Below are 25,887 nucleotides of genomic sequence, written 5' to 3'. Positions count from 1 at the left end.
TTTTTTGATGAGATAAATGCGTGTATTTTACACTTCATTATTTTGCGGAAACCGTCTTCAAAGTTTCTCAAGTTTTGCGGCACTTTTCCCGCCAGTTGCACAACACTAAACATAGGATTCGAGTGAAAAGTTGTTCAAGTGAAAAGGTTTAAATAAAAAGTGAAAATGTCATGTGCATGTTTTACCATTGGCGTATTTCTTAGTCTTGTAGGAACTCCATCAGGTAAAACACGTATATCCGCAAATACGCGTTTTTACCATTGGAACACATATAGGGATTCAGTTATTTATTTAGGAAGTAAGAGAAAAATCATTTTCAGATCACAAAAATAGAATAATTAGAACACTCTTCAGTAAGTCAATGGAATGGGTACCAGATGGCATGTCTTTTAAAAAATTCTGCGATTTTCTGGCATTAAAGGCACAAGCTTCGCCAATATTTTATCTTTTTTTTATCAGGCTTGACCCCTTTCCCTCGGTTTAGCTTCTCCCCAAGAGGATGTTTCTGTACCCTCTTTGATCACTTTTTTACATTTTTTCAGCACAAAATCTAAAGAATTCTCTTTGCTGTCTAGTGAGGTATTGTACAACATGGATGTTTCACCACGGTCAAATCTTACTTGAGAAAATTTGTTCAACGGGGATGGAGATTTGATGGAAATCTACTTGTCAATATCCATCAAAGTGCCCCCTTGCAGTTTAGTTACACATATTGCTTTTTCAATAAATTCGCACGGGCATCCAAAGTCCAAAACGTATTTGTTTCGAAGCTTGAATTCTATGGACCCATGCACTGAGTCTGGAGCCATATGGGTGTAACCCTTCGGTAGATTAAATATATAATTTTTTTTTTTTTTTAACTGCAAGTCAGGAGCGACGTTAAAACTTAAAACGAACAGAAATTATTCCGTATATGAAAGGGGTCGTCCCCTCCTCAGACCCTGGCTCTTTACGCAAAAGTCTGACTCTTTCTCACAACTCTACTTTTAAAACAATAAAAAAAACTTTAGCGTAAAGAGCGAGGCGCTGAGGTGGGGACAACCCCTCTAATATACGATATAATTCCTGTTCGTTTTAATTTTAATGTCGCTCTTTACTTACAGTTTTAAAAAAAAACTTGTTTTTTTTATTTAATTTCTGAATGTTTTTGAATTAATGCATGTTTTGATTTTGGCTCACTGCACATGAATAATTAAAACAAAATTTGCATATTAATTTTTTTTTTCGGCTAAATGGCTTTCTCATAGTTTTTATCGGACGACTTCGATTTAAAAGAAAGGGGTGGGGGAGGAGGCCTAGTGCCCTCCAATTTTTGGTTACTTGAAAAGGCAACTAGAACTTTTTTTTCCGAACTTTTTATTAGTAATGTAACTTACGTAACGAACTTCTATTTCTTATATTTGTATTACATATATGAGAGGGTTCGCCCCCTCGTCAATACCTTGCTCTTTACACTAAAGCTTGAATTTTGTCCCGATTCTCTAAGAATGACCCCTGAATCACAAAAGTCGTAGAATAAATAGTGAAATTACTAAAAATACTTTGGTGTAAAGAGCGAGGTAATGTGAAGAAGATGAACCCCTTATTTATGTAATAATTTATGTTTTTTAGGTTTTAATACTGTTCCTTACATCCAGCTGAATCATCTTTTGTTCATTTTCTCATTGTTTTTTTTTTTTTTTAAATAATGCTAAAAAATCCTGCTGCCCCTTCATGGAAATTCTCTTCCCTCATGATAAATACCTCCATGGAAAGATCCTCCCACGTAACCCCGACCCCGACCCACCTCCCGCTCAGCATGAAAAAGTCCCCCTGAAAACGTCTGTACCTTCCTAATAACCCTTACTCTATGTAAACAATGGTCAAAGTTTGTAACTTGTAGCCCCTCCTCCGGGGACTCTGGGGGATTAGGTCGTACCGAAAGACATAATTATTAGGTTTTTCGACTATGCTAAACAGAATGGATATCTCCGAATTTCGGTCCGAAGTCTTTGGGAAAAATGAGCGTGGGAGGGGGCCTGGATGCCCTCTAATTTTTTTTTGGTCCCTTAAAGAGGGCTCTAGAACTTTTAATTTCCGTTAGAATGAGCCCTCTTGCGACATTGTAGGACCACTGGACCGATACGATCATCCCTGGGGGGAAACAAATAAATAAACACGCATGCGCGATCTGTCTTCTGGAAAAAAATACAAAATTCCGCATTTTTGTAGATAGGAGCTTGAAACTTCTACAACAGGGTTCTCTGCTACGCTGAATTTGCTTGCTATATGTCTTTGACAATGTCATATTAACATTCTCACTAGTGCTATTGCTCTCATTGCCATACTCAGTTTCACTATCTCCCCCATTAGTCCTACTTAAGTCATCTTCATCTGTTGAAATGCGGAATCATCTGAAAAATTGTAGTTGGTATCTAATGTCGCTCTATTTTTATATATATTGCATAAAGTAATGTTGGTAACACTGAGCTTGAGGTACTGGAAGCCCACCCCTCTGGGAAATTTTGACGGTATGTTTATTGGTTTTCGTTAGCTGTGTCTTTCTTTGACTTTGTGAAATATGTATTGCACTGTGAATAGAAGGACATTTTTTGGTTTTATTTAGTTATGTTGTAAATGTGTTCAATCTAAACATATATCCGACAAAGATCTAAAATATTTGTTGAAAAATCTAAAGTATGTCCAAAATGATTACCATATTGAAATGCAATTTTTTTTTAAGTAGACAGTGTTAGGTTTTTATGCCTTGAAATGCTGAGAGTGTTTTATTCTCTTTTTAACATTTTTTTTTAATTGACATGTTTTTTTTGTTTAATTACCAATCCTCTTTTTCCTTTTTCCAGTTTTCCGAAATTTACGAAGAACTAGAGCCCAACTTCAAACGTTTTTTTACCGAAGGTGAAGGGGGGATAATGCTTGCAATTGCCAAGGCGTCCCAAAAATTGGTTACTAAGCAAGGAAATTTTCTAAGCGTAAGCTGAATTCTTTTTCTTATTATTTTTTTTAACTGTACTGAATTTTTAGTAGTTTTATGCTGGGTCCAGAGACATACATCTTCCATGACATGGGAAGGGGGGGGGAGTAAAAAAGTTATTAATACATCCTAATATTTATGACAAGCTAAAATGTAAGGAATGCTGTTCAAATAGCTTAGCAAGAATGGAAACTGGCTTGAACTTCAGCTGTGTAATGATTACCCATAATAATTGACTGGCTAAGAATGTATTGGAATTATGTCTCCAAGATATATTGGAAGTATGTCTGTCATACTCTAGGACGGTGGACATATCAAATCTTCGTCGACCTTATCTTCTTGTTTGGTTTCTTTTTCTTGTTGGACAGGCTTGAAAGATTATAGAAAACAAAAGAAGACGAACTTCTTGGTTTGTCCATGATATTTTCTACTAAGTAAGAACAAAACATGGCAACGCTGTCCAACAAATTAAATCCCTTGACATCGTAAAGTACTCCTTGGAACATCAAATGAAGTATAGTTAAAAGAGCTGTTAATTGGAATCAAGAGCTAAGTCATCACAGTTATTAAAATCGACACTAAGGCTAGTACTACAAAGACCTGTTACAAAAACTTTGTGCAAATAAATATCTACTAGAATCTATGTTTGTTATTTTAATAGGTTCTCTGCGTTTTTATTTACAGTCAAATCTTGAAAATCTATTTTTTTTGTTTCGTCGCTTCTCATCCATTGTGTAAAACTTTTATAGTTCAAAATTGTTTATAAGTCTGCTGCATTCTTTGTGTCTACGTTTTTTTTTACTTTTTTTTTATTTTCCGCTGTGTGTGCCTTGTTGATTATATAAGTGGAATATGTGTGATATATTACTTTTATGAAAGTCCAATTTCTTAGTCTTTTTTATTTAGTATCTATTTGTTTGTTTTTGTTGGTAACTTTGGCTTTCGATCTTCGTTATTCTAGCCCTTTTTCTTGCTTTTACTTATTGCCCCGACTTGACTGTAATTTAGATAAAGCATATATTTAAGATTGATTTGTTTTTTTTTTAATAATTAGTTAATATGTTTCTTTATTACAGAATTTAATAGAAATCTCGTCATGCACAGACCCAGAAGGCAATAATCATGTCTAATACAATCCGTTTTGAGAATAACTAGTTAATATGTCTCTTTATTCTAGAAATTACTAGAATTCTCGTCATGTACAGACCCCGAAGGGAATAATCCATGTTTAATACAGTCTGTTTTGAGAATACAAGCGTCGAAGTTCAGCAAGGGCTCAAACAAGATTACTTACGCTGGTTCTCAAATGGTACAAACATTATTAAGGTTCAATAAACCTATAAAGGTAAGAGAATAATGTTTATGCATAAACATAATTGCCCACTGCTTGCTTCCCATGCATGCCTCTATCATGAAAACAAGCATTAATTTCCAAACTTGCAAAAGCGTGTAATTTGTAAGAATCAATGGAAAATTCTCGAGATGGATAGACAAAAAAACCTATCCTAGGGCATAACCCATTTTAAAACACTTTTCCGTCTTTCTGTTTCTTGTAGAGCGGAACAAGCAACTTTAGAAGTTGTTTGTTTCGGGAGAAGGGGACAGGAGTAATTTGTAACAATCGAAACAACAAAAACAGGTAAATTTTATGAAAGATATTGTAATTGATTAATCTAAGTTAAATTGATTCGAAGTGTGTTTAAGTTAAGGTAACTTGATTGATTAAGTTTAAACTAAGTTAAATATAAATTAAAAGTTAATTTTTGTTAGAGACCTAGCCTAGATCCTCCTTCCCTCTTAAGCACGATCCAGCTTTCCTGTGCTCAAGAAAGGAAACACTGAAAATAGCTATCTAAAAATTTTCTCTCTCCCGATGACCTTTTCTCTTCCTCTCTCCTCAAGGAAATAGCCAATGGTGATGCATGTACTTTCTTGTTTCATGAGGACAACCATATTCCAGTCAAACGGGATAAGAATTAAGCCAAGCGTAAAGAACGGAAATATAAAGATCTTAGCGGAAAAATAAAATACAACCTACTACAACGTGGGATACATATTTGTTTTGTAATTTTGTTTCAAAACCTTTTTTTTTCGATAATTTAGTTTCAAAATTGCAAGTCTATCTTTGTTTATTCCTTCATATACTTTATCGTAAAAAAATAAGAGATTCAGAAGTAAAAGATTCAGACGAAAGACTTCCCTGTTCATTTAAAAGCCATGAGTTTTTTGTAAATCAAGATCCAAATGATCTAACTAAGAATTAGCTGAGATTTTCTTTAGTACTTTGTAGGTACTTCCTGAACCTTTCACTACTGACAAACTTACTTTATGGACTTTAGGTTAGCAAACTGGTTTATGATTCGATCTGTGAATCATAAAAAAAAAAACATCATATAAACTCCGCTATTTACGTTTGTCAGTAGTATTTGGAAATTTCCAGACTCTAAATCTGAATCTCAACGCACTGGGTTCGAGTGGGATATTCTTTTCCCGTTAGTAAAAATAGTCTTTTCCCCCGTTCTCACGACTGAAAAATGGGACGGTATAATTTCTGCGGCTAATGCTGATTAAATGACCTCTACTTTTCAAGAAAACTTCTCGGCAAGTACCATTTCTATTTTCCTGAAAAAGTTAACAAACATTTTTCAGCAGATCGTCCATACGTTACAAAAGAAATCAAAGCACTAAGCAGGAAAATCAGACAACTTTTCAGAAAAAAAAAACATAAAGAAGGGACTATCCTGAAGAATGAAATTAGACGAATGACCCGCCAAGCAGAGCCAGTTTACTATCAAAAGGAAGTATCTCACTTATTTGATTCTAAGCCCGGACAGTAGTACAAAAGGGTAAGGCAAATGACAGGTAAAATGGAGAATGGACTGGATTTTTGCTGTAATGAGCCGGACGAAGAAACTGCAGTTCTCCTAAACACCCACCTGGCAGCGATTATTCACACTAGACCCGGGGGATTCTCTGCATCTGTCTCCAGATTCTATGGATTTCCCAATTATCACAGAATCCCAAGTTTGTGTCAAACTGATGAAACTGAAGAGGAGGAGTATTACACCATTCAATATTCCTATTGACCTCTTTAAGGCTTTTCCTGAATTTTTGAGTGCTCCTTTAACTTTAATATTCAACAAGATTGCAATGTCTGGCCAGTATCTACAAAATTGGAAGAAGGGATTCATAACCCCTGTCCCCAGGAGAGGAGGCCCCTGTAATTTTACTGGTATGTGGCCTATTGCGACGACAACTATTTTAGTAAAATCTATGTAAGTTTCATCGCTGGGTGGCTATAAACCTTTATTCTGCATAAAAGATGACCCTCAGCAATTTGGTAGTATTCCCAAGAGTTCGGCAAGCCATTACTTAATTAGCTTGCTTGATAAATTTTAAAGCATCTAGATGAACCGGAACGCCAGGTCAACCTCTTGGCGATTGACCTAAAGAAAGCATTCGAATTGGTCTGCCATAGAACCCCTATCCGCAACCTATTGGTAAGTTTTTAATGTTGATGCATATTTAGTAACAATAGTTTCAAATTTTCTTTGAGGTAGAAATAAAAAAAAAACATAATTCAGGCTATTGTAATCCACAGCCAATCTACTCTGGAGTTCCCCAGGAAACCATTTTACGCCCTCTACTTCTTTTGGTTATGGTAAATGAGTTAGTAAATGGTGGGTCGGAACACTTTAACGTTTATGATTTACGCGTACTGGAGCTGGATGAAAAGATTGTTTCAAGCGAGGCAGGCAAAGTAACGGCGACTTTATCACGCCAAGCTGATGAGGGCAAAATGATCGTTAATTGTCAAGAAACGCTCGTAATAACTTTTTCTTTCCTGAGGGACAACCCATCCCTTGGTCTACATAATGTTTCAGGTTGCAGCATCATGGATATCAAACTCCTAAGGATATCTCTCACACATGACCTTAAGTTGGAAAAACAGACACAAGAGATGATCAAACGGGCAAACCTGGGAATCGTTTCTTTAAAAATCCTTGCTCGTCATTGTATTTTTCTTACATTTGTCAGACTGCTGTTAGAATATGCTTGTCCCGTTTGGCATTACGTACTGATTTTGGACCAGAAGGACCGCCTGGAAAAGATCCAATACCGAGCTCTTCTGGTAGTATCTAAATCTCCTAAAGTCCCTTATTTCTCCCTTTCAAAACAATTTCCCTTGCAAATCTTTCTACACGCCGTGATGAATTGTGTTTTAAATTTGGTATTGGTATTTTGGCCAATCCATGGCTTCGTGACATACTCCCTCTTGAGCATCTCCCTTCGTGCCAACGGCTCCCGCGACAAGTAGCTCAATCGGTGCCAAATATTCAGCCGGTCCCAGCTCGGTATTTGTATTACCCAAGTAGTTTTGTTACCTTGCTCGTCGAGATTTTTAATACTGGACTCAATTGTCAATAATTGAACATATTTATTTGCTTTATTTCACTATTCTTTTGTTTTTTGTTTTTTTTTTTACAGATAGTAGGACATTTCAATATCTTAGGTTTTAGTTTGACTCTGGGATATTTCGAATCATCCTCTAAGTTGAAATGGCGATGGCTGCGGAGGTGATTTTTATATGTTTAATGTCTTATGTTTTAATGTAGCAAGAACTGTAGCAATGACCCTGTAAGGCGTTTGATAATAAAATCGTTTATCGTTAAGTAAGAAGGGCAAATATTTGAAAGAAAGATTGTTCGACGAAAGTTATATTTGTGGAGTAAGTAAATCGATATTAGACCAAAATGTGTGTGAAGATGGATAAAGGAATTGATTTGATTTAAACACGAATTGGGGCTTTTCTTTCTAAACGAGTATTTCCAAACTTATTGTTTTGGTAAATCAACTGTATTTGGTCTAACTGCAATATTTTAAAACATCTTGGTGGAATTTTTCAAATAGGGAGGAGGGGTTTTATGCTAGGGTGGAACCATTTTTCTCTGACCTTCAAAAATAGGATACAGTACGTTTTTCCTTCTGCATGTCGTCTGGCAGGCTTTGCTACTAGAAATTTTTCAACATTGTGGGTTTTGGTTGTGGAATTTTCAAGTTTACAGTTGCTCTGTTCAAAATGAAATTATGATTCGTCTCTAGCCAAACCCATCTTATTCTAGATGATAAACAGTATGCTGTCACTACCTGCAAATGAGCTACGTGACTTATTCTGTGATCCTTGTGGAAGCTACGTCATGGATACTTTTGTCTCTTCACCCTCTATTGGGGAAAAATCCAGGGATAGACTGAGAAACAAACTCAAGGTAATTATTCAGTCTTTTGTATTTGGATTTAAATTATATGCTTCAATTTTAATATTTTTTGAAATTAAGTTCCTTTAATTTCTTTTACTATTTCTCTTAAGTTTAATTTAGTTAGTTTATTTGGGGCCCCCTGATGCTCCTGTTGTTATTGATAAGGTGTTTCGTCTTGGTTTTACCATTTAGTTTTGAACAAAATTGCCTACCCAACGGAGTTTTTGATAAATGTGGCCATTTTTGAAACGGTGTATGAACCATCTTTTATTTACAATTTAGAAAACCAAAATAAGCTTTGTAATTGTCTGAAGACAAGACTGTATTTTTACTTTTTCTTATTTAAATATTAATTCCCATGAGGACCTTAAAAGGTATGTTTTTGCTCCCCTATAAAACTATTTAAATATTCATAGGCCCGTTCGGTTTTCGCACGATGAATGCATCCATTATAAAATTATAGAACTTAATTTATTTCCAAACTTACAAACGGTCTGTTCGTTTTATAATTGAAACACTATAACCTTCTCTGAAATTCTTTTGGGTTGAAAAATAAACAGAAACAAAAAGCATGAAAAATTGTCTCTTTATGTAGAAATCCTTGATCATAAAATGGCAGGTGAGCCAGAAAAATCTGGCTTATATCACACAGGAGTAATTGAGCTTCAAGGAACATTTGGTCCTTTTTTTCTTGGAGGTTGTCTTTATTTTCAACAAGCCAGTAGTGTAGTTTATAGTCATTTTGAACTAGCAATTATTTTCAGAAGTTTCATGTATACACCTATAGCTTACTTGTTGACCGGATGCAGAAAAAGAACCGACCCCAGCAGAAAAAAAAAATTACAAGGGCTTATATGTCTACCATGTTTATTTTTAATCCCACCTTTCCACCAAACATAAAAGTCTGCGTCCCCTTTCCCTGTTCAAGTGAACATTTAATGACAAAGCATTTCTGCTTGTAATCTGATAGAAAGGTGAGTTTTGCTTGAAAATAGACCCAATTTTTTTAGAATATTAGTCTGTATGCTAGCAAGGCTATAAATAACACATAAATAAACATATTTCGCAAAGTTGCCCCTACCAAACTAGAAACGTTGTTTTTTCTTTTCTTTTTTCTTACAAAGTGGATAAAAGACAAGAAGCTTTAATATTCGCAGCTGATTGCGTACAAATTGACAAGCCTTGCCATATACAAGAAAGTGAAATCAGCTTTAATTGGGTGGCATTATTTTTAGCTTGGTCTGCTGGTAGAACTTGGATTTACGCCCGGTTTTTACTAATTTATTTCCTGTGTTTGGGAAGGAGGCTTGGTATAAGTTTGATAATACAGAGACAACTTTTTTATCTTTTTTTTGATTTAGCACCGTTTAATTGTATTTATCTTCGAATTTTTTGGAATAGTCAAGTGGTTGAATGTTCGCTGTATCTGATCCTAAATCAATTGTAGGTTCGCCGGAACCTGCGGACGAACAGCATTATATTGACTTTGTGCAAACTTCGCCCAACTGCAACAAACTCCGCGATATTTAGCAAATTAATGTTGTTTTTTTTTAAACTGTGCAGATGGCATAAATGCAACTGGCTCAATTGATTTTTATTGGTTTTATTTTAGCTTCTTTTTTTCATGTCATATTTTTGCAAGGAGTGTAATTACTTTACATATTGTCCATACATTTGGCGAAACTAAGGATTCGTTGTGGCTTATTCACAATCAGATTTAACAAACACCGAGATATAGTCAGTGCTAATTTGACTCAGTTAGATTTTTTATAGAAGTTTTGATTGGCTGAAAAATTTCTGATTGGCTCAAATTAGCGCTATTTAAGAATCAAAATCTCATTATGAATGGGTCTTTACTGCTAATATGACACATCAATACTATCAATGGCAACTAGAGACTAGAGAACTGTAAGATTAAACCTGCCGTTTGTCAAGGGGATGCCCTTTTTTTTTTAGCTGTATGTGCATGGAAGTTCAATGCCACCTATGTGTTATTTCCCAACTGAAGAAAACTACATATTCTGCTAAATCAAAACCCATTATGTTCAGTAAGAAACTATTGAATGTTTTTCGGATTGATTTTCTTTTTTCAGGGCGAATTTGCAGGACTAGCGTCATCCAGAAATGGTTCTCGAGCCTTCGATTCATTGTGGGCAGCATCAGATATCAAAACAAAAGCTACTATTGGTCAAGAACTACTGGCTAAGGAGGCAGCTGTTTCTGGAAACCAATGGGGGTCAATTATTTTTGCAAAACATGGATTGAGCCTCTTAAGGAAACGGAAATTGGACTGGGAAGCGTTCCAGGGACAAGAAACAAAGAAAAGGAAGCTATTCAAAGAATTTTTGAGTGTGCCCTAATGTCTTATTTGCGCTTCTATAAAATAAATGTACCCTTGTCTTGCAATGTACGATACTTGCGTCACTCAAAGTGGTCGTGTGGTTTTATTATGGCACTTGGTATTAACCAAGTGACATATAGCAATCACCAATTCTGTCGGTCTGTCTGTCTGTCGGTCCCGGTTTTGCTACTTTATGTACTTCCAGGTAAGCTGGGGCGATGAAATTTGGCAGTGGACCAGCTTAAATTAGAAATAGTCGTTTTCCCAATTTGACCATCTGGGGGGGGGGGAGTGGGGGGCCGGTTAATTCGGAAGAAATAAAAAAAATGAAGTATTTTTAACTTATGAATGGGTGATGGGATCTTAATGAAATAATATGAAAAAAACTTCGTTTTCTTAAAGAGTTAAAGAGGCTGCGTCCCAAAGTCGAACCTTAAAACGTACAGGAATTAGAAGAGGCAGTTGGGGGGCTGCCGCCCCCCAAACCCCCAGCTTTTAAAGACTCTTTTGTAAAGGTTTTTTTTTTGGGGGGGGGGGACTTCATTGTTACTAATTACTAGTTTCGGCGCAATGGTTCTCCTGTCCTCTTGTGTTTAACATTTTTCGAAGTTATTCCATTATTCATTCATTTCAATTTTTTGTTAATTAAAAGAGGGCCTTTCCGAAGCCAAGAGCTGGGGGTTAGCAAAAAAACAAAAAACCTGTACAAAAGAGTCTTTAAAAGCTGGGGGTTTGGGGGGCGGCAGCCCCCCAACTGCCTCTTCTAATTCCTGTACGTTTTAAGGTTCGACTTTGGGACGCAGCCTCTTTAACTCTTTAAGAAAACGAAGTTTTTTTCATATTATTTCTGTACGTTTTTCTACAATCCATGGTGGATGTAATTTAATAATTCCTGTACTCCTCGTACAGGAATTAGGAGAGGAACTTGGGTGGCTGCCGCCCCCCCCCCCCCGCTTTTAAATCATTGTATAAAATAGAAAAAAATAGATAGAATGACCGAAATGTTTCTTTTGCTCATAAGAAGCTAATATTCTGTTATCTCTCAAATGATAAGGTGTCCAGGTGTTATCAAAAATTTTTCTGGAATGGAGCTGGATTTTTATGATGCTTGCAGTCATTCTCGCCGTGCCGAGCTGATTATTTTGATGTACTTGAATGTTGATATTCGTAACTTTTAAGAATTTCAAAAATTAACATGGGACTATTAGACTATTAGGACTATAAGAAGACTATTAGGAGAGGCAAACCCCCGCTTTTAAAGACTCTTTTGTACAGGTTTAATTTTTTTTCATATTAATTCTGTACGTTTTTCTACAATCCATGGTGGATGTAATTTAATAATTCCTGTACTCCTCGTACAGGAATTAGGAGAGGAACCCCCCCCCCCCCGCTTTTAAATCATTGTATAAAATAGAAAAAAAAATAGATAGAATGACCGAAATGTTTCTTTTGCTCATAAGAAGCTAATATTCTGTTATCTCTCAAATGATAAGCTGTCCAGGTGTTATCAAAACTGTTTTGATGTTGTGAAAAAAAACCGCCCGTAAGGGACTTGAACCCTTGACCCGAGGATTAAAAGTCTCACGCTCTACCAACTGAGCTAATAACTTGCATGTGTGTAAATATAACTTCTCAATAGCTTTTAAAAATTTCAAATTAACATGGGCTCTTATGGAGAGAAATCCGTTAATTTAAATAGCTAATGGGTGGTTTCTGGAAACAGGGAAGGAGTTATCGGATCAAGCTGAAATTTCGCGGATAAGCTCCTGGGTCGTAGGGGACCTTAACTTGTGAATTTCAGCCCGATCGGACAACGTTAAAAGGGGTGGGGGGGTTGGAGGGTCGAAACTTTCGGGGGGTTAAGATTTTCCTACGAAACTTTCATGGGCACTTACTCGGAGAATTCCGCATCGAATGAGTCTTCGTACACCCAGATCCGATGTCGGATGTGACCTGTAGGCGTCTAGAAAAAAAAAGTAAATGAATTTTAAGTCGCTATGCGTGGTTTCTGGAAAACAGGGAAGGAGTTATCGGATCAAGCTGAAATTTCGCGGATAAGCTCCTGGGCCCTAGGGGACCTTAACTTGTGAATTTCAGCCCGATCGGACAACGTTAAAGGGGGGCTTGGGTTGACAGGTCGAAACTTTCGGCCAGATTTTCCCCATGAAGAAAAAGTTGGAGGGGGATGAAATTTTGCAGGTTTCTTAGTTGGAGCTCGGGCTACGAAATGCATCCCTCCCCATCCGTCTGCGACCACTGGAACCGAAGATCGCTTAACATTGTCGTGTGTCGCCTCTTTATAGAGGCACGAGTGTGCCTCCTTGATTTGATGTTTGGAATGATATTGTGTCTCAGAGCTCTTATTTTAAATCCCGGCCGGATCTGATGACATTGTAGGGAGTTGGAGGGGGTTACCTAAAATCTTGGAAAACACTTAGAGTGGAGGGATTGGGATGAAACTTGATGGGAAAAATAAGCACAAGTCCCAGGTACATGATTGACATAATCGGAATGGATCCGGGTAGTTGGGGGGGGGGGGTAATTCTGAAAAATTAGAAAAAAATGAAGTATTTTTAACTTGCGAACGGGTGATCGGATCCCAATGAAATTTGATGTTTTGAAGGATATCGTGTTTTAGAGCTCTTATTTTAAATTGCGACCGGATCTGATGACATTGGGGGGGGGAGTCGGGAGGGGAAAACCTAAATTTGGAAAACACTTAGAGTGGAGGGGTCGGGATGAAACTTGGTGGTAAAAATTAACACAAGTGCTAGATACATGATTGACATAAACGGAACGGATCCGCTCTCTTTGGGATAGTTGGGGGGGGGGTATTTCTGAAAAATGAGGCATTTTAACTTACGAACGGGTGATCGGATCTCAATGAAATTTGATATTTAGAAGGATATCGTGGCTCAGAGCTCTTATTTTAAACCCGACCAGATCTGGTGACATAGGAGGGGGGAGTTGGGAGGGGGAAACCTAAAACTTGAAAAACACTTAGAGTGGAGGGATCGGGATGAAACTTGGTGGAAAAAATAATCACGAGTCCTAGATACATGATTAACATAGCCGGAACGGATCCGCTCTCTTTGGGGTAGTTGGGGGAGGGGATATTTAGAAGGATATCGTGTCTCAAAGCTCTTATTTTAGATCCTGACTGGATCTGGCGACGTTGGGGGAAGTCTGGGATGGAGGAACCTAAAATCATGGAAAACGCTTAGATTGGAGGGATCGGGATGAAACTTGGTGGGAAAAATAAGCAGAAGTCTTACATACGTGATTTACATAATTGGAACGGATCTGATCTATTGGGGGGGGGGGGGGTTAATTCTGAAAAATAAGAAAAAATGACGTATTTTTAACTTACGAAGGAGTGATCGGATCTTCAAGAAACTTTATATTTTGAAGGATCTCGTAACTCGGATCTCTTATTTTAAATCTCAACCGGATCAATCGTAATTGGGGGGGGGGGGGGTGGCAGTTGGGGGGACTGGAAATCTTAGAAAATACTTAAAGCGGTGAGATCAGGATGAAACTGGATGGGAAGAATAAAAACCTGTCTAAGATACGTGACTGACATAACCGGACCGGATCTGCTCTCTTTGGTGGAATTGGAGGGGGGGGGGGTAATTTTGAAAATTGAGGTATTTGTAACTTACGAAAGGGTGAACAGATCTTAATGAAATTTGATATTTAAAAGTATCTTGTGCTTTAAAGTTCTTATTTTAAATTTCAACCAGATCCTTTGACGTTGGGGGGAGTTGGAGGGGGAAACCGAAATTCTTGGAAAACGTGAAAATTGGGGTATTTTTATCTTACCAATAGATGATCGGACCTTAATGAAATTTGATTTTTAGAAAGAATTCATGTCTCAGAGCTCTTATTTCAAATCCCGACTAGATCGTTTGACATTGGGGGGGAATTGGAGGGGGAAATCTTGGAAAAACACTTGGAGTGTAGGAATCGGGATGAAGCTTGGTAGATAGAATAAACAGATGTCCTTGATACGTGATTGGCAGAATCGTACTGGATTTGCTCTCTTTGGGGGAGTTGGGGGGAGGGGATAATGTTTTGGCGAGTTTGGTGCTTCTGGACGTGCTAGGACGATGAAAATTGATAGGCGTGTCAGGGAGCTGCACAATTTGACTTGATAAAGTCGTTTTCCCAGATTCGACCATCTGGGGGACTAAAGGGAGGGGAAAAATTAGAAAAAATTAGGTATTTATAACTTATGAGTGGGTGATCGGATCTTAATGAATTTTGATATTTAGAAGGACATCATGACTCAGAGCTCTTATTTTAAATCCTGACCGGCATTAAGCCTCATATTTTCCTTTTTAAATCAATGTATTGATTCATAGAATTTTGTTAGAGCTCATACCATATGATCTCTTGGCTCTTAGCTCTTCTCGCCTCGTCACAAGTGCCATATGAGCTCTTAGCTCTTGTTATTCTTTAAAATACAATGATAAATAAATCAAGCCTCACTTGGAACCAAAATCTTTATCTATCAGTACTGCGCGGTCAAAAGAGGGAAATCCGGAGCATTTTGCTTCAGAAAGGATGTATCTTGGAGAAACACCCTCTCCCCTCTAAACCTGCACCTTTCCTAGTGACTACTTTCCGCGTCCCACTTGTCATGTTAAAGGTCATTCCGGAACGAAAAAATTTGTATTAGTAAATCAGGAGGAAATCTTTTAAAAATTAGCATGAAATTCAGAATGTGTTAGAGCCGTGATTCTCAACATGATGTGCTGGCCCCCAGAAAAAAAACCTAGGTTAGTATTTAACCAAAGGCCGTGTGAAGTGCCTCGGTTATTTTGACTTATGGGTCACACTTAACAAATTTGGACATTGGTAAACCTGGCTTATTGCACTGAAAGCCTGTAAGAATGCAAATTTGTTTCTAATTGATGCATGATTTTAAGCAGTCCAAATGTAAACTAAAATCACGTTCTTTCTATCTAGCCTTAAACATCCCTTTTGAAATTGCTTGATAATAGGGATTACACATACATATATATATATATCATCACAAAAACATTCAAAACTCCACGTTTCTTAGATCCATCCGTTGTTCTTGCTTTATGATGGGTTGGCGTATACCATGAAGTATTTCAACTAGACCTTTAAAGCGCATGTAGCAAACTATATTATCAAAAATCAAAAGATGGATTGCATTGAAAATTAATTTTAGCTGTTAGATATAAGCGAGTTATACATTAAAGAGAAACATGATGAATGTAAGTACCTTTTGTTATAAAAGCAGCAAAACAAGTTAAGTTTGTAAATAGTTTTTACTCAACTCTAGTTTTATTCGCTGTGTTTTAACGGATTTACGGGGCCAGCTTGGTTTTGCGTTTCTGCTCCACTTGTCATCCGGCTGCTTAGTGTGAGAAGAACAACGAACCTGTCTCAGACAAAACTAAGAGTGTTTTGACAGATGCTAATTCGGCTCTGCAGTTTTTAAATTAACACCCATCTTAAGGAGAAGCCGTCCTGAGCTCAGAGCCGTCCTGGCCGAGTGGGTTGGTGCGCTGGATTCGGGATCTCTTGTCTCAGAGAACGCGGGTTCGAATCCGGTGTACGCAATTCTTCAGTTTGGGACGGGGGTCAGTGACGTGACTCTGTAAGCTTAGCCAGAGTCGACCAAGCTCTAAAATGGGTACCTGGAAAAATCTGGGGAAGGTAAACAGGAAGGGTGTGCGAAAGCACAGGATGGCTGGGCCCCCAACCCCCCATTGCACTTCCTGGCTGAAGGGCCAAGAAACGGAGATCAGCACCGCCGGTACGGACTGTAAAGTCTAATGCCGTATCCTTTACCTTTACCTTTTTAAGGAGAAGTGCTCTGATTTATGATGATATTAATACGAAACGGTTTATAGTCAACGCACCTTATTATGAAGCAGGAAATCAGCCTACTCACACTATATTTCAGATAAAACTTTAACCAAGTTAAAATCTAATCGCGTGCCGTAGATCCCGCAACTGTCCTTTATTATATTTTCCTTAAATTTTCTTATTTATTAACAGGCCTGTATGGTCATTTCTACTGATATAGGCTATTTCGGTATGCAATAGATTCGCCATCCACTGAAAATAAAGTCTATTTAATAATATTTTCATCAGAATTTGCCTCACTATATTCAGAAATTTTAGCGCAAACATAGCAAAATCGCCAAATTCCATGGTAAATCACGAAATTTTAGGGAAAATCACCAGCAGTATTATCCTTGCTTGTTTCTAACAGTTTAGCCACAAGACTGTATTGAAGAATTAATGATCTTCGAGCATAATTCCAGTTTTACAGTAGAATCTGAGCATAAATTTTTCAAAGCACCCATAGCTTTGAACCCTACAAAACCAACAAAAAAATGACACAAAAGTCTTTGAAGATAAATTCGAATAAGACAGACTTATTATAAACAAAGTAGTTCAAGGGATGTTACACTCCAAGACGGTAGCTTCGTTTGATTTTTTCAGTAAAGAAGATCAAGGCTCTATGGACGATCAATCTCCATGGACGTACATTTTTAAGTTTATTTAAAGAGATTTTGGAGATATTGCACAATCATTTTATGTAGAGTATGTGCTGAACTTTGTCATGTGCTCGGGATTTTAGGCACAATTCTTCTAATAAATAGAACATAGCAATATACCCAGAACTTGACCTTCTCTGAAGGGCTCAATGGTCAAATTTACATGTCACATTATTGTCTTAACAATCATAAATTGTATATTTTCCTGTTTTAACTAAATAATATATGATATATGAAAAAGCCAGAAGGAAGATGTAGAGTATGAACAAATGCTGACCTGTTTCAAATGCTTTGGATTTTAGGCGTAGTTCTTTCAATATGTATCAAACATGTAAGTTACTAAGAAATTAATCTTTTCAAAAAGGCCTAATTGTCAATTTTAAATGTCGCCGTATTGTTTTAGCAACAACAAATTGTGTAGTTTTTCCTTTTAACGACCTTTTTATGACCTATGAAAGGGCCCGAAGGAAGATACTTTCCAATATGTGGAGAGCGGTCCACGCACACGCTGTCCCTCATTACCAAAAATTACGCTGTTGTGTAACTCCCGTTTTGGTTAATCACATGGGTGAGCCAATCTGATGTGCAACGGAAATACTTTTACGATCAACTGTTAAGACAGAAATGTGGTGATAGATGGACCAGGCGAAAATATCTTCTTAGTAAGTTGTTGCAACGCCGTCGAAATATTAGAAAGAACAATTTAAAAAGTGATCACATGCAAAAAATAATTATTTTACTTACAAATCCATTGAAGTTGCTTATATAAGGTATAATCTTAGACAATTCCATTAATTATATAAATGCATGGCGAACACGCTATTTGATGTCTTGATAAAATTCTAGTTAATTGACTTCTTGCTATCTCGGAAAGGGTCTAGGCAAGGAAAATAAAACTTTCGGGGATGGGTCTACAGACTAAAGTATGTCCCGGGAAGGCTTGTCAAAGTACCCACTCCACTAGTTCTCTCTCTAGAGGGCCGTGAAATTTGCCTACATGACAGGTCACCTATTGAAATTTTGACAAAATAACATTTTACCTTAACTTTTGGTTACTTGTTGCTTTTTCTCTGCCTTTAGTTCTGAAAATACAATTACGGTTATTTAAGTAGAATTTTGAGCCATATCAATGTTTTTTTCTTCAAATTTTAGGACCTTTTTATGACCTATGAAAGGGCCCGAAGGAAGATACTTTCCAATATGTGGAGAGCGGTCCACGCACACGCTGTCCCTCATTACCAAAAATTACGCTGTTGTGTAACTCCCGTTTTGGTTAATCACATGGGTGAGCCAATCTGATGTGCAACGGAAATACTTTTACGATCAACTGTTAAGACAGAAATGTGGTGATAGATGGACCAGGCGAAAATATCTTCTTAGTAAGTTGTTGCAACGCCGTCGAAATATTAGAAAGAACAATTTAAAAAGTGATCACATGCAAAAAATAATTATTTTACTTACAAATCCATTGAAGTTGCTTATATAAGGTATAATCTTAGACAATTCCATTAATTATATAAATGCATGGCGAACACGCTATTTGATGTCTTGATAAAATTCTAGTTAATTGACTTCTTGCTATCTCGGAAAGGGTCTAGGCAAGGAAAATAAAACTTTCGGGGATGGGTCTACAGACTAAAGTATGTCCCGGGAAGGCTTGTCAAAGTACCCACTCCACTAGTTCTCTCTCTAGAGGGCCGTGAAATTTGCCTACATGACAGGTCACCTATTGAAATTTTGACAAAATAACATTTTACCTTAACTTTTGGTTACTTGTTGCTTTTTCTCTGCCTTTAGTTCTGAAAATACAATTACGGTTATTTAAGTAGAATTTTGAGCCATATCAATGTTTTTTTCTTCAAATTTTAGGAAATCTAATCCATATCTTTAAAACCTTATAAAATGGAATTGAGCAATGTTATAAATAAATAAATATAATATATTTGCAAATTTGATGGCAGGCCGTTAAGCCTCTACAAAACAAAAATTTTTTTGAAACTGAAAACAATTTTTGGTCAATGTTCCTATTACCTGAACAGTTGTTTAGGGTTATGAAACTATTGTTAATAGATAGATTTTGACTTTTTGAACATCTTTTTTCTCTTGCAAAACTACTGCAAACTCACTGTTATGGAGTTGTTCCAGTCCACATATTCTTGTATTTACACATATAGAATTGCAATCATTTCCATTTTTGTTGATCAGATATTTGAAATTACAAATCTGTAATAGTTTAGAAACAAATTTGGGCTATAGATTTGCACATTAGGGGGTGGGGGTAAGGCATAGCAAATATTAAATACTTAAACTAACCATTGCTGTATTTAATATATGCTGTGCTTTACCCCCCCCCCCTAATGTGCAAATATATGATAACTCCATAATGGTGAGTTTGTGGTAGTTTTTCAAGAGAGAAAATATGTTCAAAAAGTCAAAATGCATCTATTAACAATAGTTTCATGACCCTAAACAATTGTTCAGGTAATGGAACATTGACCCAATTTTGTTGCACTTCAATTAAGCAGAAGGTCTATTTTGCAAGTTTTCACTTTTATAACACACATATTTTTAGTCATCAAAGATCAGGGCCCTCTAGAGGGAGAAGGAGTAGAGGTAGTTGCTTCAGAATACCTTCCCAGGACATACTTTAGTCTGTAGATTCATCCCTGAAAGTTTCATTTTCCTAACCTAAACCCATTCTGAGATAGCAAGAAGTCAATTAACTAGAATTCTACTGATGCCTTTTTTATGCTCTTATTAGTAAATTTAGAAGAGTTAGATTATTCTAAATCCCTGCTTTGGATCAAACATTAATTCTTTAAAGTTTTATTGGACTAATTTAACAATTTTCTTAGACAGTTGAAAGCTCATGATCTTGAATTCTCCTAAGTCTCCATCATGGTTAATTCAAGCTTGCAAAATAGATCTTGTGCTGAAATAATGTAGGCTAGCCTACAAGAAAACTCTTTTCAACTTTACACCTTTGATCAGTTTAAATTTACAAGGTTTTGAAGATCTGCAAATATATCTCCTAGATTTAGAAGTGAACCCATTATCCTTGTTTAAAAATTACTTAAATGGCAGGGATTGCATTTTAAGACTAACACCAGACCAAAAGAAACCACAAACTAGAAATTAATTTAAAATATTGTTTTGTCAAAAATCAAATTGATATAGACCTATCAGGTAGACAAATTTCTAAGACTTAATAGGCTAATAAGAAAAGGGGCAACATTGAAGCTCAGCATTACCTTCCCTGAGTATGTTTTTGGCCCTGGATTCATTACCAAGAGTTTCATTTCCTAACCTAATCTGTTTCCAATATAGCAAAGATTAGGTGCAACTCTTTGTTTGGCTAGTGATAAGCTACATCGTTTAATAGGTATATATATTAGATGCAAGCACATGGAACATAAAAATAAACATAATAGTAATTTAATTTCATCTTCCTTCTTTTCTTCACCAGATCTAATGCTTGCTTTTGTAGATGTCCAAATTTAACCTCACCAGGGTTTCCACCTGATGACTAGAATGGGTGAGAGTCCTGCCCCTACCATAGTTGTTATCTTCTGCATGAGTCAGACCAGAGGGTTCCACTTCTGTCTCCAATGCACCTTGCATTGGTAGCATAGGCTCTGTCATATAGGGGTAGGTGCTTTCATAGGAATCAGCTTGCTGATTAAGTGTGTTCTCTGAGTGTGGGATGCTTCTTGATCTGCTGGGATCCTTTGAAGATTGGGAGCTTAAAGTTTGACAGCTTACACTGTCATTCAGGTAAGTCACTGTTGGAACCTGTCTTGGTTTAATGTGTACCTTGTTGAGGTGGAATATCCCTCCTTCTTAAAGATGAACATAGTATAAGCAAGATTTGTTAAGCAAGAGTTGGTCATAGTATTTGGTTTGGGCCTCTTGTGCCACCTTTCTCTGTTATTTAAGCTTTTCTAAATGGACAATTTCAGGTTGCAAAGCTTGCTTGATACTGGGTAAGATAAAATAATATTTATTTTCAAAAGGCTATCACAAGCTCTAATAGAGCCAAATTTGCTTCATATGTCTAAAAAGAAAAAGCAGAACAAAGAAACAACTAATACAGCAGAACAAAATTAGAAGAAAAACCAATCAAGCATAAAAAGGGCCAAGAAAAATTTAACACATATGAAAAAGAAAAAGGTCCAAGTACAAGAAATAAAATGAACTTTATGCAATTAATGGCAAAAGCAAAAAGGGTAGGGGATAAAACAAAATCACAGGCTAAAAGAAAAATATTGCCAAATTTGCATCATATGTCAAATACTGTAAAATTACAAAAAAAAAATACTTTAAATCAAGTCGAATTAGCTGTTAAAATTAAATATTTACAATTAATGAAAGGATTGTGCCAAAGACAAGGTCAAAAGTGAAATAGAAGGGGGGGGGGGTTATTGATTTAAAATTTCAGGTATGTGAGGGGTGAATGTTCTTCTATATCTTTCAGTGGAAACTCTTACTGGGGCAAGAAGGGGGATTTTTCTTGAAACAAAATGTGGGGGGGGGGGGGTAAATGATCACTAGGGGAAAGAGAAGTAGCACAAGCGTTATGCAAGGCATTGTGGGCAAAACATAATGAAATTGGTGCTCTGCTTTTCTTAAGGGTGACTAGATTTCCTCTCCAAAGAACAGAAATGTAAGGCACTTTACCCTCATTGAAAATAATTCTTAGGTACCTTTTTTGCACTGCCTCTATTGTGTCTGACAATTCATTGGAGATGCCAGGATGCCAAACAGGAGAAGCATATTCAAGGGCAGGACATACAAAAGAGAGAATAATCCTCAAACAATGTGATTTAGGACATTTAAATTTATTGAGGAGAGAAAATGCAGTATTTGTATATTTTAAGAAATCATTAATGTGGCAATCCCATTTTAAGTTGCTTGAGATGGTAACACCCTGTAATTTCATAGTATTAACAGAGATTTCAGGGGGGATAGGACAGGAGAAAGAAGGGGGGAGTTTTTAGGAAACTAATTGTTAAAATTGTTGACTTTAAAGGGTTGACTCTCATATGACTAGCAACAGCTTCATCTGATATTGACTCCAAGATGTCCATTGGGTTACTTTTTAGATTTTTTGAACATGTTTCTAAGACTGTCAAATCATCAGTGAATTTCAATCTACCTGGGAAATCAACACCAAGACTGTTTATTATGGTAAGAAATAAAATTGGACCTAAGAGGGTTCCCTGGGGTACACCATTATAAATTGGGAGGGGATCAGAGTATACATTCAGGTATTTGACAACTTGCATTCTATTAGAAAGGAAGGACAAGATTATTCTTATTAAATAGGGGTCAACTAGGAAAATTATTACAGTTAACTAAATCAAAAGGCGTTTGTAAGGCAACTGTGATAACATTGAGCCAGGTATTGGGTTTTTAAGTTTATTACATATAGTATCCAAAAGTTGAACCAGATAGTGTGATGTAGAGGTAGAGCCCAAATTTCCAAATTGCTTTTTGGCCAACATTTGGGATTATTTTTACTTTCAACCAATCAGATAAAAAGCTTTCATATAACTTGGAAAACGCAAGAGTAAGAATAATGGCCTGGACAGAAGCAAAATCTTATTTACTACCCTTCTTTTTTATGGGAGTAATAAAACCTAATTTCTAACAATCAGGGAACTTACCAGTATAGGTAATTTCATTAAAAATGAAATTATCTGAACAGGGGAACATCCATTGATAGGTGTATTTCAATACTTAAATAGCACCAGGTGTGGATTGCTCTTGCCTTCACTTGCTTTCATTAGTAGTCTTTTTGCGGTTTCCACAACCTTTTTGCTCATGCTGTTTGATTTGGGATAGTTTGGGCTTGAGGTTGAGTGGGTGATTCTCCAGTTGATTATTAACTGCTCAAATTCCTTTGCACCAAACTGAGGTCTGTTGTCAGTTGTGAGTCACTCAGGTATCCCATGTTAGACAAAATGAGATTTCACCTTGTTAATGACTGGCCATGGTGTTGATCAGGCAATCTAATTCAATGAATCAACTCATGTAATCAACAGGAACCATGTAATCTTGCCCATTCAGCAGGAACAGATCAGTGCCTACATACTGAAAGGGATAGTCTGGTATTTTGCTTAATATAATTGTTTCCTTTTGTTGGCTGGAGGCAAACTTTGAACATACCTTGCATTGGCTGATGGAATTTTTCTATGTCTTGTGTAATGCCTGGCCAGAATACAGATGTTCTGGCCCTCTCTTTGGTCTTCCCTGCTTCTAGATGAGAAGCTTGTAGTTGGTCTAATATGCCTGCCCTCATGCATCTTGGGATAACTATTTGTTCCCCTTTTATGACAAGTCTGTTGAGTTTGGCTTATTCTTGGCAGTAATTCCAGAATGATTTGTGTCTGGGTCTTTCTTACCAATCTATTAAAGTCTTTGAATGGCAAAATGTTGGCATTGGCACCAGTGTCTATCTTGAATGCAAGTTCACTATCCTGCTCTACCAGTCTTGTCAGCACATGAGGCTTTTCCACCTCTTCTTCATTGGAGATGGGCTCAATCACGAATTGCATCCCTTCTTCTGCCATACTTCTTGTTTCAAGTTTTTGTACTGCCTTGCTTTTGCACTTTTTGGGAAAATGGTTTATCTTCCTGCACTTGCTGTACTGCTTCCCTTTAGCTGTGCACTTGTGATTTCTAGAGTACAAACCACCACAGAAATAGCATGTAGGGGAGTTTCTCTGTCTTTGAACCATTTCCAGTTCTTGTTTGATTCAAATCTGCACATGTTTGTTTACCATCAGTGCTTGGGTCTCTTGAACAGTTTCTATTGCATGGCTGCACTCAATTGTTCTAGCCAAAGTAAGTGCTGCTCCCTTGCTGAGGAGCTGCTTCACGATTTTTACATTTTTTACTCCAAAGATCAATCTATCTTGAACTAGCTGGTCTTCCTGAGTGTCAAATTCACAGTCATTTGCGAGTATTTTCAACTGGGTGGCATGCAGCTCAATAGTCTCTCCTTCACTTCGTTTTCATTGGTGAAAGATATATCTGGCAAAATTGTGTTTGTACTTGGCTGGATATAGTTCTCAAATTTATCCAAATATACTTTTGGCTTATTTTGTTCCTTGTCAGTTAAGGTACATGTGGAGAATACATTTTTTCCCTTTTCTCCAGTCTAGATTAGTAGACATCTACGTTTAACTGCATCTGGTTTTCTACTTATAGGACCTGAGAACATAGTTCACAGTGTCTTCTGAATTTCCTCCATTCTGACTTGAGATTGAGGCTCAACGAATTGATTGATGAGGCTAGTGTGCTATCCATGCTGATTTCTAAACTTCTGCTTCTGACACTATGCAATAAACTCTTCGTTTGGCTAGTGATACATCAGTTAGTAGGTACATATATTAGACCCAGTCACCTGGAACATAAAAATAAACATAAACGAAACTTCTTGAATAAACAAAATAATCATTTCATTTCAGTAGGTACACTAGAATTTTACCACAAAAGTAGTGAAGAAAAGTAGTGAGAAATCTAAAAAATGCATTTGAGCAATTTTACATAAAGCTAAGAGAAGTTATATTCACAGGAAAATAGCTGAAAGTGGAACAAACTCTCAAAAAGTATGGAAAGTTGTTAATTCCATACTACACCCCTGCAGATCCGTGCCTGAGCTCTCATTGACACTAATTGTAAATGGGGCAACTGTATTGGGACCAGGAAACGTTGCAAATGCTTTGGGAGCCTTTTTTTGTGGAGGTGGGCAATAAGCTAGCAGATTCTGTGGGAAATCCTGCAAAGAGTTTTAAGGATTACATTGGTTCAGCATGCACTAAATCAGCATTTGCACTTGTCTATTCTTCTGAAATTTTGCTATTCACACGAAATTTAAGAGGCAATTTGGCTTCTGCATTCAACCAAGTACACACTGAAATGCTAAAAGCAGTTGCCCTGTCAATCCTAAAACCTCTTTCTTACTTAATGAGTGTGTTCTTGCAAAAGGATACTTTCCCAGAACTACTAATAAAAGCTAGAATAATTCCACAACTAAAGGATGTTCTTGAGTAGATCTGGTTAATTACAGATGCATTTCCATTATTTCAGTTTTCAAAAGTTTTTGAAAAACTTTTGCTATAGTAACTGCTCTTATTTCTTGAGAAGAAAGGGTTCCTAACTAACCGCCTGTTTGGGTTCAGACAAGGGCACTCCACCAAAGATGTGCTATTTGGATTGAACTTATGGATAAACAAATATCTGGATTCTGAGTCTACTACCTGTAGCAGCTCTTTTTGATATCAGAAAAGCTTTTGATAGTATTTCAGCATTCAATCTTTCTAAGGAAATTAGAACGTATAAGAATGAGAGGCATTGCCTTGGATTGGCTTGGATATTATCTGAAGGACCTCAGGATTTATATGGGAATGACCATGAAAATGATGTAATTGTCAACTGTGGTGTCCCTCAGGGCTCAATATTAGGACCCCTGCTGTTCCTGATCCATGTTAACAACTTATATTGAGTACTAGACATAGCACACAAAAATCTCTGCAGCTGTAATCTTTGTTATGGTGAAAATTCTTTCCAACCCAAAGATGAGGAGAATAATCTTCTGGCTTTGCTGATGATATCATGCTTGGATGCTGAGAAACAGGCTAGACAATGGTCATGTCCAAGCTGAGGAACGTTCTGGAGGAGGTGTATCTCTGGATCGATGCTAACTGACTTGTTATTAATGTTGAATAATCATGTGGTTTAGTGATTTCCCAGTTCAGGGATATTCAT

General features: G+C 36.8%; 1 protein-coding gene across 2 annotated transcripts in view; it reads left to right on the top strand.

Moving 5' to 3' along the window:
• The window catches only part of LOC136028119 (nucleolar protein 9-like), a 53,792-nt gene extending 43,154 nt beyond the window's left edge, over positions 1 to 10,638 (top strand). For both annotated transcript variants that reach the window (XM_065705762.1, XM_065705761.1), the window contains exons 6-9: positions 2,844 to 2,972; positions 4,152 to 4,319; positions 8,098 to 8,241; positions 10,326 to 10,638. In XM_065705762.1, the coding sequence (XP_065561834.1) occupies positions 2,844 to 2,972; positions 4,152 to 4,319; positions 8,098 to 8,241; positions 10,326 to 10,592 (708 nt within the window). In that variant the 3' untranslated portion in view covers positions 10,593 to 10,638. The remainder of the gene's footprint in view (positions 1 to 2,843; positions 2,973 to 4,151; positions 4,320 to 8,097; positions 8,242 to 10,325) is intronic.
• The last annotated feature ends 15,249 nt before the right edge of the window (positions 10,639 to 25,887 follow it).

Source organism: Artemia franciscana, chromosome 6, assembly GCF_032884065.1.
Source record: "Artemia franciscana chromosome 6, ASM3288406v1, whole genome shotgun sequence".
NCBI lineage: Eukaryota > Metazoa > Arthropoda > Branchiopoda > Anostraca > Artemiidae > Artemia > Artemia franciscana.
Note: the sequence above shows the minus strand (reverse complement) of the source record. Positions and strands in the feature narration are given on the sequence as shown.